This window comes from Sapajus apella, unplaced genomic scaffold (genome assembly GCF_009761245.1).
Source record: "Sapajus apella isolate SASKATOON/1434 unplaced genomic scaffold, GSC_monkey_1.0 scaffold64, whole genome shotgun sequence".
Taxonomy (NCBI): domain Eukaryota; kingdom Metazoa; phylum Chordata; class Mammalia; order Primates; family Cebidae; genus Sapajus; species Sapajus apella.
The window spans coordinates 8,352,459-8,369,284 of NW_022437004.1; the positions used below are offsets into that span (position 1 = coordinate 8,352,459).

General features: G+C 39.1%; 1 protein-coding gene across 5 annotated transcripts in view; it reads left to right on the plus strand.

Annotated features, from left to right (window-relative positions):
* LOC116529996 (TLC domain-containing protein 4) overlaps positions 1-16,826 on the plus strand; it is a 76,413-nt gene that overhangs the window by 47,010 nt on the left and 12,577 nt on the right. For all 5 annotated transcript variants that reach the window (XM_032247941.1, XM_032247942.1, XM_032247944.1 and 2 more), the window contains exon 6: positions 9,122-9,195. In XM_032247941.1, the coding sequence (XP_032103832.1) occupies positions 9,122-9,195 (74 nt within the window). The remainder of the gene's footprint in view (positions 1-9,121; positions 9,196-16,826) is intronic.

A 16,826-nucleotide genomic window follows, 5' to 3' on the forward strand; every position in this document is an offset into this window, starting at 1 on the left:
AATTAGGTCTTTTCACATAGTCCCATATTTCTTGGAGACTTGCTCAGTCCTTTTTACTCTTTCTTCTCTAATCTTGTCTTCTCGTTTCATTTCATTAAGTTGGTCTTCAACCTCTGATATCCTTTCTTCTGCTTGATCAATTCGACTGTTAAAACCTGTGCATACTTCGCGGAGTTCTCTTATTGTATTCTTCAGTTCCATTAATTCACTTATATTCCTCTCTAGATTGTCTATTCTCGTTAGGATTTCATCAAACCTTTTTTCAAAGTTCTTAGTTTCTTTACATTGGGCTAGAACATGTTCTTTTGACTCACAGAAGTTTCTTATTATCCACCTTCTGAAGCCTAAATTTGTTAATGGAACGCACTCGTTCTCCATCAGGCCTTGGTCCCTTGATGAGGAACTGTGATCCCCTGTAGAGGCAGAGGCATTCTGATTTTGGGTCTTCTCAGCCTTTTTACGCTGGTTTCTTCCCATCGTTGTAAATTTATCCACCTGTCGTCTTTGTAATTACCGACTTTCAAATCAGGTCTCTGAGTGGATATCCAACTTGTTGATTCCCAGCGCCGGAATCTGAGCAACCCACTGTGTCAGCCAAAACAGCAGCGTTAAGATTTGTGGTGCTTTTCTGCCCAGCAATCTCTGGTCTGGCTTCCTTCTTGAGTCCCTTTTTCAATCAGCTGAATAGGCGACTCTGCCTTCCTGGAGCTCCAAACATCGACCAAAAGGGGACCCAGTCCCATTTACTCTGTACCAAGAACCGCCATGCGGGGCGCCGGCAAAACCTCTGCGCTGGCCAAACCGCTGTGCTGGCCACAAGAGTCACACTGGTGACCTGTGGGGCTCTTCTGCTGGGAATCTCCTGGTCTGTGAGCAACAAAAATTCATCTGAAAGTGTGGCGTCCTCTCGTTCTCTGTGTTTTCGCTGGGAGCTACAATCCTGAGCTGCTAGTAATCAGCCATCTTGGACCTCTCTCCCCACCACAGCTAACTTAAAAAAAATTTTCTGTAGAGATGGGGTCTCCTTGCATTGCTCAGCCTGGTCCGAAACTGCTGGGCTCAAGTGATCCTCCTGCCTCAGCCTCCCAAAATGCTAAGATTACAGGCATGAACCACCACCCCTGGCCTCTTGGTACTTTTAAAAATGAAGATATTAGTGCCCCTATTTTTTCTTCTACTTCTCTAACTTCTGCGTTGCTTCTCAGTTTTTATCACTTGTACTTGTGTATTGCTGAGATTTAAAAATATCTACTTTGTATTCTGTAATCATATAAGGTTTTCTTTGCAGCCAGTTGATCTACACATAGAAAATCAGTAAAGTATTTATTATGATTGCATTAAAATAGTTTGCTGCAGGACCTGGATTACATTTCCTGTGTCATATTTTTGGAGTTTTAATTGCCTTCCTTTTTTTTTCCTCCATCACTTGCCTTTACTGCATATTTGAGTAGTTTCATACTCAAGGATACTACTAAATCTCTGCAACCATCTTTTCCCAGCTCCCACGTACCTGCTCCAGGAGCTTGCTATTCTGCTGCAGTCTGAACAGATTGCTCTCTGGGCTGCTGCCAGTGTCCTGGGGCTCCCTGTCATTCCAGTCCTGGGCTGAAGTCACTGTTTCCTCAATCCAATGTATTTGACTTTCTTGTTTATTCACTTATTTTGCTGCAGCATATCCTCAAATGGTATCTAAGAAAGTGAAGGAGGTAAACTCTGAGTCTTTTGCAAGTTCTGAAGATGTTTTCATTCTCAGACTATTGGTGGTATCATTGTCTCTATTGGTGGCATATGGATATGTAATAACATTTAACCAATGCCCTGTTGTTATGTGTTTCAGTGACATAGGTAACTTTGAGTGAATACCCATATATCTTCCCATTTGTGCACATGAATAATTATTTTCAAAGAATAATTTTGTTGAGTGGAATTCTTGGGCAAATATCTATGTATTTTTTAAGGATATTGATTCATTCTGCCAAAATTGTCTTCAGAGAACCATTGTGTAAATGGTTCGTTTAATCAAGAGGCTCATTGATTTCTGTTGTTTGTTTTGTTTTTATTTTGTGAAGACTGTAGTTAATAGGTCTCAGGAACTCTGAAAAGGGTTGGCTAGAAGCATCTTTACCTGAGCAATGTGAAAATGATCAACATATGACTGTCTACAAATATCAGAAGGTTTATATGAAAAAGAGATTGGATCCAATTAAGTTTTTTGGGTTGCGAGGATCAGAAGTAGGACAGGCAGGTGGAAACCTGAGAGAGCGGTGTAGTTTTGGGACTTTTGAATAGCAATCCCACGATGCAGTGAGCTGTTTGTGCTCCTCACCATGGGGTGATCCACCCTAAGTTTAAAGCAAACTGGAAGAGCTTTTGTGGATGGGATTTAAAAATCTATTGGTAATAGAAACTAGGTAATTTTCAGAGGCCATTTCAACCATGCCACACTGTGGTATGATGAACATAAAGTCATTCTGAACACAACTAAATTCGTGTTGGTGAAATACAGCTGTGCAAAATGAGATGCAAAGCTGACAAAAACCATGAGGTCAATAAAACAGTTTAGTTTACCCTTAGAAGTATTCATTTTCCTTTTCATCCCGAGTGTTTTTCTGCAACAAGTAGAAAGCAATATTAACTGCTTTTTGAGGTCATTTGCTCACGTAAGTTATCTTTTCTAGTAAAATATTTAGCAGTGTTCATTAGTAGTGCATCTGATCCTTCCTGACTGTAATGATCTGTCTAATCATCCATTCCTTCCCATCACCCAGGCCTGACTCATAGAGACTGTGTGGTCACCCCTGTGTCGGTAACTAGATGTGAATGATTATACCTAGGCAGGAAGGAATAGGCCCGTTTAAGTCTTTTCTTTATAATTGTAATAAGAACATTTACCTGGTTCACTTGTTTTTTAGAGACAGATACTCTGTCACACAGGCTGGAGTGCAGCGGTGCAATCATAGCTTGCTACAGCCTTAACTCCTGGGCTCAAGTGATCCTCTTGCCTCAGCCTCCTAAGTAGATTATAGACACATGCCACCATGCCTGGCTAATTAAAAAAATATATTTTTTTGTAGCTGTGGGGTCTTACTTTGTTGACCAGGCTGGCCTGGAACTCCTGATTTCAAGTGATCCTCCTGCCTCAACCTCCTAAAGTGCTGGAATTATATGTGTGAGCCACTGCACCTAGTCCTTTTCCCTCTTTTGAGTGCCCTTTCTGTTTTAGTCTTTTTCCTGATTGCCATCAGGATGCATCACATTTTATTTTCACGGCAGTCTTGCTATAAAGATGGAATTTTGCCCATTTTACAAATGGAGAAACTGAAATTATAGCGTTGCCCAAAGTTGCCACAGAGCTAGGATTCAAATCCTGTCCTCCATACCACAGGCCTATGGTCATTAACTGTCTCTGCCTCTCAAAACTTAATTGCTTTTAACTTTCCCCACCACCTGAGATGTAATTGCTTAATTATAATACTGAATTGCTCAAATAGAGTAAGTTTTTTTTTTTTTGAGATGGCATCTTGCTGTGTCGCCCAGGCTAGAGTGCAGTGGCACCATCTTGGCTCACTGCAACCTCCACTTCCCGGGTTCAAGCGATTCTCCAACCTCAGCCTCCCGAGTAGCTGGGATTATAGGCGCCTAACACCACGCCCGGCTAATTTTTGTTTTTTTATTAGAGATAGGGTTTCACCATCTTGGCCAGGCTGGTCTCAAACTCCTGACCTTGTGATCCAGCCAACTTGGCCTCCAAAGTGCTGGGATTACAGGTATGAGCCACTGCGCCTGGCCAAAGTTTTAAAAAGACTTACACTAGTCAGTTTTCCAATAAATATTTCTGGAAGTTCTACCGTCAGCATTGGGATATAGTAGTGGTATCAAATGGCATTCCTAGATGCATCCATCTATTGGTTAATTTTAATTCTCTCATTTTATATTTTATAAAGTGATGAAGATGATGGTAGTAATGGTGGCCATATTTAAATGTATTAACCATTTGTTATAGATTTCTTGGGATAGGATCAAAGGAATTCAGTAATAGGCACAAGGTCACATGGCCAGTAAGGGCAGAGCTATAACCCTGGTTTGTCTTTTTTTTACGCTACATCCTGTTGCTCCTTAGTTTGCCAGTGTGCTCGCTAACCGCCTGCTTTCAGACGTTTTACCTCTGTTACGCAGGCCCCACATTCCCCTACCTCTTCTACTTGCATATCCACTTTTACCAGCCTTGCTTCACTAATCTAAATGTATCGGTGTTGGAGATTAAAACTTCAGACTTTTTTTCTCATAACAAATTTGATAACCTCTAATTCTGTTCCACTAATATCTTTATGACATTAAAATCTGGATGGTTTTCTCCTTTTCTTTTGGAATGAAGTGTGAGTTTTTGTTTTTGTTTTTTTCTGTAAGAGACAGGGTCTCACTAATATTGCCCTGGCTGGGCTCAAGTGATCCTCCTGTTTCAGCCTCCTAAAGTGCTGGGATTATAGGCGTGTACCACCACGTCCAGCCAAAGGCTAATATTCTCATAATCCTCTCAGCCATTCAGAAATAGGCCTGAAGGATTCTTGGGATTTTGACTTTAGAGGTGATGTGCTTGTTTAACAGCACTGGGAAGGCAAGGTTCAACTCAGGAAACATGGGGCAGGCGCTGTGCTAGGCTTTATGGGTATAATAGTGAATAAGGCAGATGAAATGTAGATATTTGCAAGGAGCTAAGTACTCTAACAGATAAGCACAGAGATTGCAGAGACACTTAACTGGGTGTTCTCTCAGCTAAGAGTTAAGGGGTCAGGAAAAACTTTTCTAGAGGAATGTAGCAGGTCCACGTTAAGAATGCTGTGCAGTCCGAGGTGGGTGTTTGTAAACCTTTGCTCAGCACAGTTTCTAGCTCTTTGTGGCTGAGTGATCACTGGCCATTTGTAGGCTAGGAAATCACTTCTTCCACTTTAATAGACCTTGGAATCACCTGGAAGGCCTGCAAAATACAGTTGCTGGTCCCGCTCCTCATGGTTTCCCATTCATTATGTCTTGGATGGGGCCCAGGAATATCTATATCTAGCAAGTTTCCAAGTCAAGCGGATGCTGCTCATCTGGGAACTACACATAGAAAACCACTGGGCTAGAAATACTAGAACTAACCATTCTCTTTGGGAAGAGGAGAGAGGAATGAGAAGGACCAGGATGTTATGCCCAATTTTTTTTTTTAATTCAAGAGACAATTTCCTCAAAGCATGGAAGATTTGTACTTTGTCCAAAGTTGTTTAGATGAACATAACATCAAATTTATCATTTTTACAGTGATTCTTTTGATACTTAAAATCATAAAGTCAGGTTTTATCTGTTATTAATTTGGTACTCTGGTTAATAGTTATAGTTACTTTTAATTCTTTACCTTTTAAGGAGTTGGAAGAAGTAATCTTTTCTATTTCATGATTTTTTTTATTTTTAAAGTTAATACTAACTAGAGAGAAATTTTTAGAATTTTTAAAAATTTTGTTTTAAGAAACAGGGCCATGCTGTGTCACCCAGGCTGGTGTGCAGTGCTCACAGAAACAACCTGAAACTCCTGGGTTCAGGTGATCTTTCTGCCTTAGCCTTCTGAGTAGCTGAGTCAGACTATAGGTGTGCACCATTGCACCCAGCCTAAAATGGTTTTTGAAATTTAACGCTAAGGCTGTTGCTGCTATATTACTTTGATATTTTACATGACTTTTGGGAGTCTGCTTTAAAATACTTTATAAGTTGTATAAAAATAAATTTTGGTATTTGGTCTCATCTTTGGAAAAACTATTTATTTGAAGGATACGGTAAGAAATTTAACAAGGATTTTGGCTGACCTTAGGGACATATTAACTCATAACATTTTGCAGTAGTCTGGTCTGTCATGTTCTCTAAACATTGAACATAGTTATGTAGAATGCCACAGACTTAGAACAACTAAAGAGAATTGTTAGGAAAAATAGATCAGAAGAAAAATCACCTTTGAGGAGAGAAAGTCAATGTTATGAATGAGAGAATTTATACTTAAGGAATAAAAAGTTCACCTTTTTTTTTTTAATGCTTGATGTTTACTACATACATGAATCTATCTTAGTGAGGGATTATAATACAAATATTTCTAAGATGTTTACGTCTGGCTCAAGTAAGAATCTCATTAAAATAACCTTTTCCTTGCATTTTTTTTGTTCCCTCGAGTCATATCTAGTTGTGTACTATATTCAGAGTTCTACCTTGCCCTAATTCACTACCGAATTTAACTAGAGGTGGCAAAAAACAGAATATTTTATTTCTCTTACTTTACTTGGATTGTCTATAATTGAACATAATTACTTGTTATTTTAACTTCTTATTAAATATTCCAAGCAATTCTTTTGAGAAAACTCACCTAAACTTTGAACAAATCACCAAATTTTTAAATTAAAAAAGCACCCAAATACCTAAGGAATTTGAAATGTAAATGGAAATTTGTTCCTTATTATCTTTAAAGTGCTTCATTATGCTGAATAAATTAGAGGGGTCAGACATTTGTGCTTTTCTCATCCCTCTGTTTTTTTTTTAGCTGCAAATATGATTTCTAAAATATATTAAAATGAATTATTTATTATTTTTAAGTTTTTTATAGAGATGCAGTTTCTCTGTGTTGCCCAGGCTGGTCTCGACCCTCTAGGCTCACGCAATCCTCTTGCCTCAGCCTCCCAATGTTCTGGGATTACCTGTGTGAGCCACCATGCCCAGCCTAAATGCATTCATAGTAAAACAAAGATGAGAGCGGCCTGTTTAGAGCTTTCCTGGTTGTACCATTTTTACCACTGAAAATCCTGCAGCCCAGGAGACCCCTTCCTGTGGCATAGAAAAAATCATGGCAGCTATGATTTGCAGTTTACAATAGTGGATCATCCACTGATGCAATGCAAGTGTGATGTAATTGTGAGCAGTAACAGTCTATCATTGACTTTGCCCATTGCATTAACTGCTGTGATTTGTATTGACATAGTGTTAGTTTAACTTTCCACACTGTGAATACTGTGACTGCATTTTCTGAGAGTTCAGATAATGAAAATAAGAACAGTTATGATATCAACACCAGAGTGTCCCAGACATTACTTACAAGGAAAGTTATTGTATATGGAAATCTATCTGTTGTTTTATATATATTAGTATATAATGATATGTGATAGACAGATGGAAAGACAGAAAATTAAATTAGGGAGATAGATAAGCAAAACAGAACATACTGCACAACAGACAGGAAAGAATTTGGGATTGGGCATTGTTACGGGTTGAATTGTGTCCCCTCCAAAATCACAGGTTGAAGTCCTAACTTCTGATACCTTAGAATGTAACCTCAGTTGGAAATAGGGTCATTGTAGATGTAGTCAGTTAAGATGAGTTTGTATTAAAATATGGTGGGCCGCTAATCCACGTTGACTGGTCTTACGAAAAGGGGAAATTTGGACACAGACATGCACATAGGGATAATGCCACATGGAGATTGGAGTTAGGCTGCCACAAGCCAAGGAACTGCAGGAGGCTGGCAGAGAGTCCTGGAACAGATTCTTCCCTAGTGCCTGCAGAGAGCGCATGACCCTGTCAACCACTTGATCTTGGACTTCTAGCCTCCATAATTGTGGGACAATACATTTCTTTGTTTAAGCCACCCAGTTTTTGGTACTTTGTTATGACAGCCCTAGCAAACTAATATAGGCTTGGTGGAAGAGATGTGTGAGCACCTAAGGAGACTGTGTCTCACAAGTCTAGAATAAGACAGGCAAGCACATCTAAATTGATCTGCACTCCTTCCATCTTGTTTAAATAAAAGCATGTATTATAACAGAAAACTAGTATAGAATAATAATTTCAAATAAATACCTATTCTTCATATCTCTGTGTTAAAGTAATAAAACCTGTGCACAGTTCTTTCTCATACATTGTTATGTCTCTGGACTGGTATGGGCTGTGCCCCAGTTGACTCTGAAAAGTTGGTCACCCCCTGTGCATACAGTACTCCTCCCGCCTGCTGTCTCTGTCTTTGGCCATCCCTCCTTCCTTCTGCCTCATCACACATTCCAGTATTGCTAAGGATAATGAATTTGTGATTATAAAAAGTTTTAGATTAACCTTGTTAAAGGTAGCTCTTAGAATCTAGCTTAGAATTTTGAATCCCTAAAACAATTTTCATGGATAAATATTAAAAATCATCAATTAAAAAGTTCACCTGTTTTAAAAAAAAATGTTTCATATTCTTCTCATTTGGAAGGCAGCATGACATAGCCAGTAGAAAAATAGTTGCCAAACTTTCATGTATATCTAATGTATTGGGATAGGGAGGACTATTTTCTTTGGCATGTAATCATAATTCTGATTTAATTGCAAGTGCTAGAGTGACTCCATTTACCTAGCAGCAAATTTTTAAGTGTATTAAGTAAAATTTTTAGAGTGTATACGTTTGGTTTTCTTTCCCTTGTTTACTAACTGTGCTAAACTTTTCATATTATTAAATTGGTGGGATGTATTGGGTATTATGCTTAAATTTAGAAAGATCCCAAAGATCCTAAATTTAGCTCTAGGATCTTCTAGAACAAACATGGTGGCATATGTTGTCATAGTGGGCAAATATGCCTCTGCCCACAGGCTTATGTATTGTTATTTAGCTTAAGTGCTTTTTTGAGATTTTTAAGGTGCTTCCACTTAGTAATGGATATAAGTGAGTTCTTATCAGGTATTGAATTGTTTTAAAACTCCTCACCTTCTGAAATTCACAGTACTTTGTGATCATTCTTTTCTACAGTAATTTGAAAATGCTATCACTAGTGGTTATTTACAGAGTTAACTTGTTTAACATGAAACAACTGCTTGAAGCCTATTTTTACAAATGGACACTATATACATAAGTGAACGGAAGTGTATAATTTACTGTTTTTTAAAAATACTGTAGAATTCTAAGGGTCTTTCTGTATTCTCATGACGAAAATCAGTTTGACAGTAAAAGGTAGAAAACTTCTTGATCTGTTTTGGTATTGATTGTTATATAATGCTGAGAAGCTATTGGATATTTCTGTGGTATTTGGGAATTTTGTTTAAACCGTTGTCCTTGACATTGTGTTTTATGTTTATCATCCAGAAAGATGGAGTGCTGGCATACGTTGGGAATTTTCGCCTGCTTGCAGAGCTTTCCAGCCCTTTTGTGAATCAGCGGTATGATATTGATATTAATTGATTATCTTAAAAGTCATGCTGTTTATTTTCAGTTTGGGCAGATCCTTTTCTGTGATCCTAAATTTACTATATAAAAGATGCGGAGGCCGGGCGCAGTGGCTCACGCCTGTAATCCTAACACTTTGGGAGACTGAGGCAGGCGGATTGCCTTGTGCTCAGGAGTTCTAGACCAGCCTGGGCAACACGGTGAAACCCTGTCTCTACTAAAATACAAAATAAGTTTGATGGATGTGGCAGCATGCACCTGTAGTCCCAGCTACTTGGGAGGCTGAGGCAGGAGAATACTTGAACCTGGGAGGCGGAGGTTGCAGTGAGCCGAGATTGCGCCACTGCACTCCAGCCTGGGTGACAGAGTGAGACTCGGTCTCTTAAAAAAAAAAAGATGCGATCTGTGAATCTGTGATATGAATTGTTATCACCATCATACAAATGACGAAAGTGAGCCTTGGAAAAGTTAGAGTAACTTACCCAAGTTTCCCTAGCTAGGAAGTGGTGGTGCTACCTTTTAAACCCTGCTCTTTGCAGGACAGTGATGCTTTATGATGCCTGCTTCCAGTGCATTCTTTCACCCTCCATGTTGTACACTTCAAGATGAATGGTACACACTGAATCTTAGAATTTTGTTTATGGAAAAGGATAAATATCACTCTGGCTCATTTTGGGTCCAGTTCATATCCCTAACACTAACTTCCTCCTGTCCCCAAATTCTTATACTGAGATTACCTTAGTGCCTCATTGAAAAACATAATATTTTTATTTTTTAAATGTAAAAGGGTACTTTTGGCTGGGCTCAGGGGCTTACATCTCTAAATCCCAGCACTTTGGGAGGTTGAGGCAGGAGGATCGCCTGAGGCCAGGAGTTTGAGACTAGCTTGGGTAACATTGTGAGATACCATCCCTACAAAAAAAAAAAAAAAAAAAAAAAAGAAAGAAAATTAGCTGGTTGTGATGGTGCATGCCTGTAGTCCTAGCTGTTTGGGAGGCTAAGGCGGAAGGATTGCATGAGTCCAAGAGAGTGAGTGGTTAGTCCAGGAGTTTGAGCTGAGATCCTGCTTGGGCAAAACAGAGAAACCCTATCTGTAAAAAATTATTTTTTAAAAAGACTAGTTTTAATTTAAATATACAACAATGTAAATAACTAACAATTTGTAATATTGATAGCCATCGTTAGGGAATTATTATTATTTTTGAGATGGAGTCTCACTCTGTCGCCCAGGCTGGAGTGCAGTGGCACAATCTTAGCTCACTGCAACCTCCACTTCCCAGGTTCAAGTGATTTTCCTTCCTCAGTGTCTCAAGTATCTGGGATTACAGGTGCCCGTCACCACACCTGGCTAATATTTGTATTTTTAGTAGAAACGGGTTTTCGCCATGTTGGCCAGGCTGGTCTTGAATTCCTGAGCTCAGGTTATCTGCCCATCTTGGCCTTCCAAAGTACTGGGATTACAGGCATGAGGCACCGCACCTGGCCCATCTCAACCATTTTTAAGAATATAGTGCAGTTGTGTTAAGTATATTCACATTGTTGTGCAACAGATCTTTAGAACTTTTTCATTTCACAAAATTGAAACTCTACCCCCATTAAATACTAAATCCCTCTCCTGCAAGCCCTAGACAACCACCTTTGCACTTTCTGTTTCTATGATTTTGATTAAATAATTCACATGAATGAAATCATACAGTGTTTATCCTTTTGTGCCTGGCTTATTTTGCTTACTCTAATATCCTTGAAGTTCATCATGTTGTAACATGTGACAGGATTTTCTTCATTTTAAAGGCTGTTGTATGCATAACACATTTCCTTATTCATCCATCCATGGACATTGAGATTACTTGCACCCGTTGGCTGTTGTGAATAATGCTGGAATGGACATGGACATACAAATAATTTTTGAGACCCTGCTTTGAATTCTTTTGGATATATTTCTAGAAGTGTGACTTCTGGATCATATGATGGCCCTCTTAATTTTTTGATGAAGCTTCATACTGTTTTCCATAATGTGTATATCTTTTTACATTCCCACCAACAGTGCACAAGGGTTCTGATTTCTTCACATCCTCATCAGCACTTGCTGTTTTCTGTTATTCTGATAGTAGCCATTCTAATGGGTGGAGGTGATAGCTCATGTGGTTTTTTTCTTTTCTTTAGTGGTTTTTTTTGTTTTGTTTTGTTTTGTTTTTTTTTTTTTTTGAGACAGGGTCTCTGGTTCCTAGGCTGGAGTATAGTGGCATGATCTTGGCTCACTGTAGCCTCAACCTCTCAGGCTGAAAGGATCCTCCCACCTCAGCCTTCTAAGTAGCTGGGACTATAGGCCAGCTACTTAGAAAATTAGCCACCACACCTGGCTAATTTTTGTATTTTTTGTAGAGATAAGAGTTTCGCTATGTTGCCCAGGCTGGTCTCAACTCCTGGGCTCAAGTAGTCCCCCCACTTTGGCCTCCCAAAATGCTGGGATTACAGGTTTGAGCCACTGTGCCCAGCTGGTCATGTGGTTTTGATTTACATTTTACTTTGATTCATGATGGGGAGCATCTTTTCATGTATTTGTTGGCTATTTGTATATCTTTGAAGAATTGCCTGTTCAAGTTCTTCGCCCGTTTTTTCCTTTTTTTTTTTTTTAAATGCAGTTTTGCTTTGTTGTCCCGTCTGGAGTGCAGTGGCGCAATCTCGGCTCACTGCAACCTTCACCTCCTGGGTTCCAGTGATTCTTGTACCTCAGCCTCCTGAGAAGCTGGGATTACAGGCGTACACCACCATGCAAAGCTAATTTTGTATTTTTAGCAGAGATGGGGTTTTGCCATGTTGGCCAGGCTGGTCTTCAACTCCTGACCTCAAGTGATCCTCCCACCTTGACCTCCCAAAAGTGCTGGGATTACAGGCATGAGTCACTGCACCTGGCCCTTTGCTCACTTTTAAATTGCGTTGTTTTGTTGTATTAGTTCCTTCTATATTCTGAATATTAATCCTTTATCAAATATATGAAAAAAAGCATAGGTTGCTTTTCCACTCTGCTGATTGTTTCCTTTGACATGAAGAAGTTTTAAAGTTTATGAAGTCCCATTTGTCTGGTTTTGTTTTTGTTGCCTGTGCTTTTGGTATTGTATCCAAAAGATCATTGCTAAGTCTAATGTCCTGAAGCCTTCCCCCTATATTTCTTTCTAGGAGTTTCATAGTTTGGTCTTATGTGTATGTCTTTAATTCATTTTGAATTAATTTTTGTATATGGTATAGGGTCCAGCTTCATTCTTAGAATGTGGCTATCTAGTTTTTCCAGCACATTTGTTGAAGAGACTATCTTTTCCCCATTGTATAGTCTTGGTACTCTTGTTAAGTCATTTGGCCGTACGTGCCAGGGTTTGATTTCTACAACAGCTTTCTAACTGACTTCCCTAATTCCAGTCCTCTGAGTCCTTTCCTCACAGTGTTACCAGAATCATCTTTCTTACATTCCACTTTCAGTACCTTATTTTTCACTAAAAACTAAATCCTGTTTATACACATCTCTCTCTGACTTCTGAAGTTTCCTGTGATGTGCTCCATATGTCTTCAGCCTCTTTTTTTAAACCATTCATTAGAATCAGTTTTGTATTCTTACTGTCTTAAGTTCCTTTGGGTTTTTCTCATATTTCTTCCTTAATTTATATCCTCCATTTTCTCTCCATCTTTGAAAAATTTATGTATCCTTCAAGTCTTAGTCAAAATCTAAAACCCAGGGAAGGCTTCTATGATTATATGTTGTCTTTTGTTACTTAGTATAGGGATAACACAGAAAATTGGGAGTATTTCACATCAGAGAGACACATGAGTTAGAGTGCTTACCATGAATCAAGCCTCATGAAAAATTTCAAAGATACTGGCCATCGGAGGCACAGGCAAAGCAGGAAGAAATACATTCAGGGCCACTGACGGGATCGCTAGGTCTGTGTGCATAGGGTACATTCTGGAACAAGATTACTTGTGAGGTCTCTTTTTAAAAATTATTTTTTATTAAAATTTTTGTTGAACCACTAGACCACCTGGGAACCTGTGAGGTCTCTAAGTGATGTGTGCAGTTCATATCATTGACATAGAACGAGCTCTCTTGGTGACAAAACACCTCCACTTAATCTTGAGTTACATAGCTTATGTGGCATTCTTGAGGGGGTCAGATCTCATAAATCCATCCATTCCTGAGTCATTTACCATAAGCAATCCTAGACTAAGCATGTTCTTCTAAAAGCATCCCACAGATGAAGACTCTCGTGCTACAAACTTTATTAGTCTCTTTATCAAGAGGTCTGGCATTAGTGTGTTTACCAGGTGATTAGCCTGGATCAGCTGTCTTTTCTTCTTTTTTTTTTTTTTTTTTCGTTTTTTGGAGATGGAGTCTCCCTTTGTCGCCCAGGCTGGAGTGCAGTAGTGTTATCTCAGCTCACTGCAACCTCCGCCTCCCAGCTTCAAGCAATTCTCCTGCCTCAGCCTCCTGAGTAGCTGGGATTACAGTTGTCCACCACTACACCCAGCTAATTTTTATATTTTTAGTAGAGATGGCATTTTACCATGTTGGCCAGGCTGGTCTTGGACTCCTGATCTCAGGTGATCCACCCGCCCTGGCCTCCCAAAGTGCTGGGATTACAGGCCTGACCCACTGTGCCTGGCCCTTTTTTCTTTTTCTTTTTTTGAGACAGTCTCGCTGATCTTCTCCCTGCTTCTCTCTGGGTGAGTTCTTCCCTCCCAAGGTTTCAGCTCTTAACTATTTACTCATCTTGGTGGAAGGCACTATGCCTTAGTTTTGGAATCAGATAAACTCAAGTAGCAATTCAACTTTGCACTTACTTCCTGTGACCCTGGACAAGTTACTTAATATCCCTGTATTACAGTCATTGTCTCTATAAAAACAACCTATTTAATACTGCCTACTTCTTTGTATTGTAGTCAAGTGTTTTCTTCTCTCAGGTGGCACGTTGAATCAACATGTCTAAAGTAACACAACGTGTTTCCCTCTATATTCAGTGCCTGGCCCAGCTGTCCACTTGGTTACTCCTGCCCAGCATGGGTGAAGTGTTTCTTACTGTTTCTCCCTCACTATATTTAGTCCAGCCTTAGGTCCTACCATATCACCTCCTAAATATTTCTTGCCTTTGCCACCTCTTCTCTACCTTCAGTGCCCTGGTTCACCATCTCTTCCTGGCTACCTTACCAGCTTCTAACTCTGTACTGTTTGGTAGGGTAACCACAAGTCACATATGACTGTTTCATTTAAATCATTTAAAAGGAAATAAAATTTAAGACTCAATTCCTTGTTTAACTTTTGGCATTTCTAGTGCTTTATGGCTCCACGTGGCCATACACAGAAACTACAGATGTGTGTGAGCCACATACGTTATTATGGGAAGTTCTTTTGGGCAGTGCTGCTCTAGGCCACGTGGGCAAACCATGCATGGCTCATGGCCAGACCCGCTGCCTGTTTTTGTAAACAAAGTTTTACTGGAGCACAGCCATGCTCACTTGTCTGCTGATTGCTTTAACTCTACCATGGCAGAATTGTGCAGTTCTGACAGAACAGATGGCCTCCAGCAGCTACTGCTTTAATGCTCACTATCTGGCTCTTAATGCGAATAGTTTTCCAGCCCTTGTCATAGACCATCTCCTGCCTACCATCCTGTTCCCCTTTCATCTCTCTTCCATATTTTTATCTTCCATAGTAAATGTAATATATGGCTTTGTAGGAACCTACAACATAGCTTAAGAAGAAAAAGAATATATGTAGCTTCCTTGGTTAAAACCTCTCAGTGGCTCTGGCTGCTTACAGGATAAAATATGAGCTCTTCAGTGTGACACAGAAAGCTCTGCAAGAAGAGCTGTCTTATCTCCTTCTGCCACATGTCCCCTCAGACTCTCGTGTCACACCAACTTGTCCATTTGCTGGCAACGCCTTTGTCTTCTTGCTTGTTATTTAGGACTCAATGCAGAGATCATTCCATCACTAAACGCCATCTCTTTCCAGGCAGAGTTGGGTGCCTCTTATGTATGCTTTCAAAATGACAACATATGTTTATATTACTATACTTACTGTATTTTATTGCAGAGTTCTCTCTCTTTTTTATGTTCCTATTTATCTTTACATTTCATTAGGTCAAGGGCCAAATTTTGTTAAACTTTGCACGGTCCAGTGTTCATCTGGCATGTAGTAGCCATTTGATTGCTTTTTGAATGAATGACTCCCAAGAGGTGATGAGTTAAGCTTCAGCAAATTCTCTTGATATGATTCTGATTATGAGATTTTGAAGCAGGAGAAAGCTACCTTTGACACTAATTCTGATTATGAGATTTTGCAGTAGGAGAAAGCTACCTTTGACACTAATAGGAACTTCTATTTGTTCTTGTTTGAAACTCTTTTAGAGAAATTATAAAATTAGAGGTAGTTTAATTTTATAATTTTATAGCAAAAGTTATATTATACCTTTATCTAAAAGCTTTGAATCCTAAGTTAAGAAAATGAGAACTGGGGTTAAAATATGAATAAGAAATGGTATCATTGGGCAGTAAAGAGATTGAGCACAGCTTCTTAATCACTGTCAGAGTTTCCATAGTTAAGTTGTTTTCTTTATAGTTTGTGGTATTTTTATCTTGTCTTTGTTTTAGAGCTTTGTGTAATTTAAGAAGGCACATGGCATGCATGTGCTGGGGTACAGAGTGAAAAAGGTCTGAAGTAGTTTAGACACCTGGGCTTCAGTGAAATTTGTGCTGCTGAGTTATGCCCACATAACTTTATAATACTTTAAAACTTTATAATTTGTAAATTACTTTATACAAAAGCAACCTTTGTATAAAGGTTGCTTTTGTATAAAGTAATTTAATGGTGCTAACTTCTTTCTTGCCTAAGGTTGCTTTTGTATAAAGTAATTTAATGGTGCTAACTTCTTTCTTGCCTAAATGCTCTTAACTGTTTTTGAGAAACTATATATATAAATAATATTACATGCTAACAAATATTATGTTAACATGTAATACTGTTAGTATTCAATGAGTTAATTTTGTTTTTTGAGATGGAGTCTTACTCTGTCACCCAGGCTGGAATACAGTGGCGTGATCTTGGCTCACTGCAACCTCTGCCTCCCAGGTTCAAGTGATTCTCGTGCCTCAGCCTCTTTAGTAGCTGGGATTACAGGCATGCACCACCACACCCGGCTAATTTTTTGTATTTTTATTAGAGATGGGGTTTCACTATGTTGGCCAGGCTAGTCTTGAACTCCTGACCTTGTGATCCACCTGCCTTGGCCTCCCAAAGTGTTGGGATTATAGGTGTGAGCCATTGTGCCCGGCCTGCTTTCAATCTTTTACATGTGCATAATTTTGATACATCATGTTTTGGTTATTGGGGAAACATTGGCTCATTGAGTTTTGTAGGTCTTCTAAATCTTGAACATTTATTAGATGACATTTAAAATAACCCACATTATTTAATATCACTGCAGATCTCATTAGAAAAGTCTTTAAGTATTGAAAGGCCATCAGGCTCACAGTTGCAGACACAAATTTTCCAATATTCTGGTTTTCATTTGAAAGTTCAAATTTTGTTGTTGGCATCAAAACCGTCAGTTGCTTTTCTTTATGTGACAAGCCCACT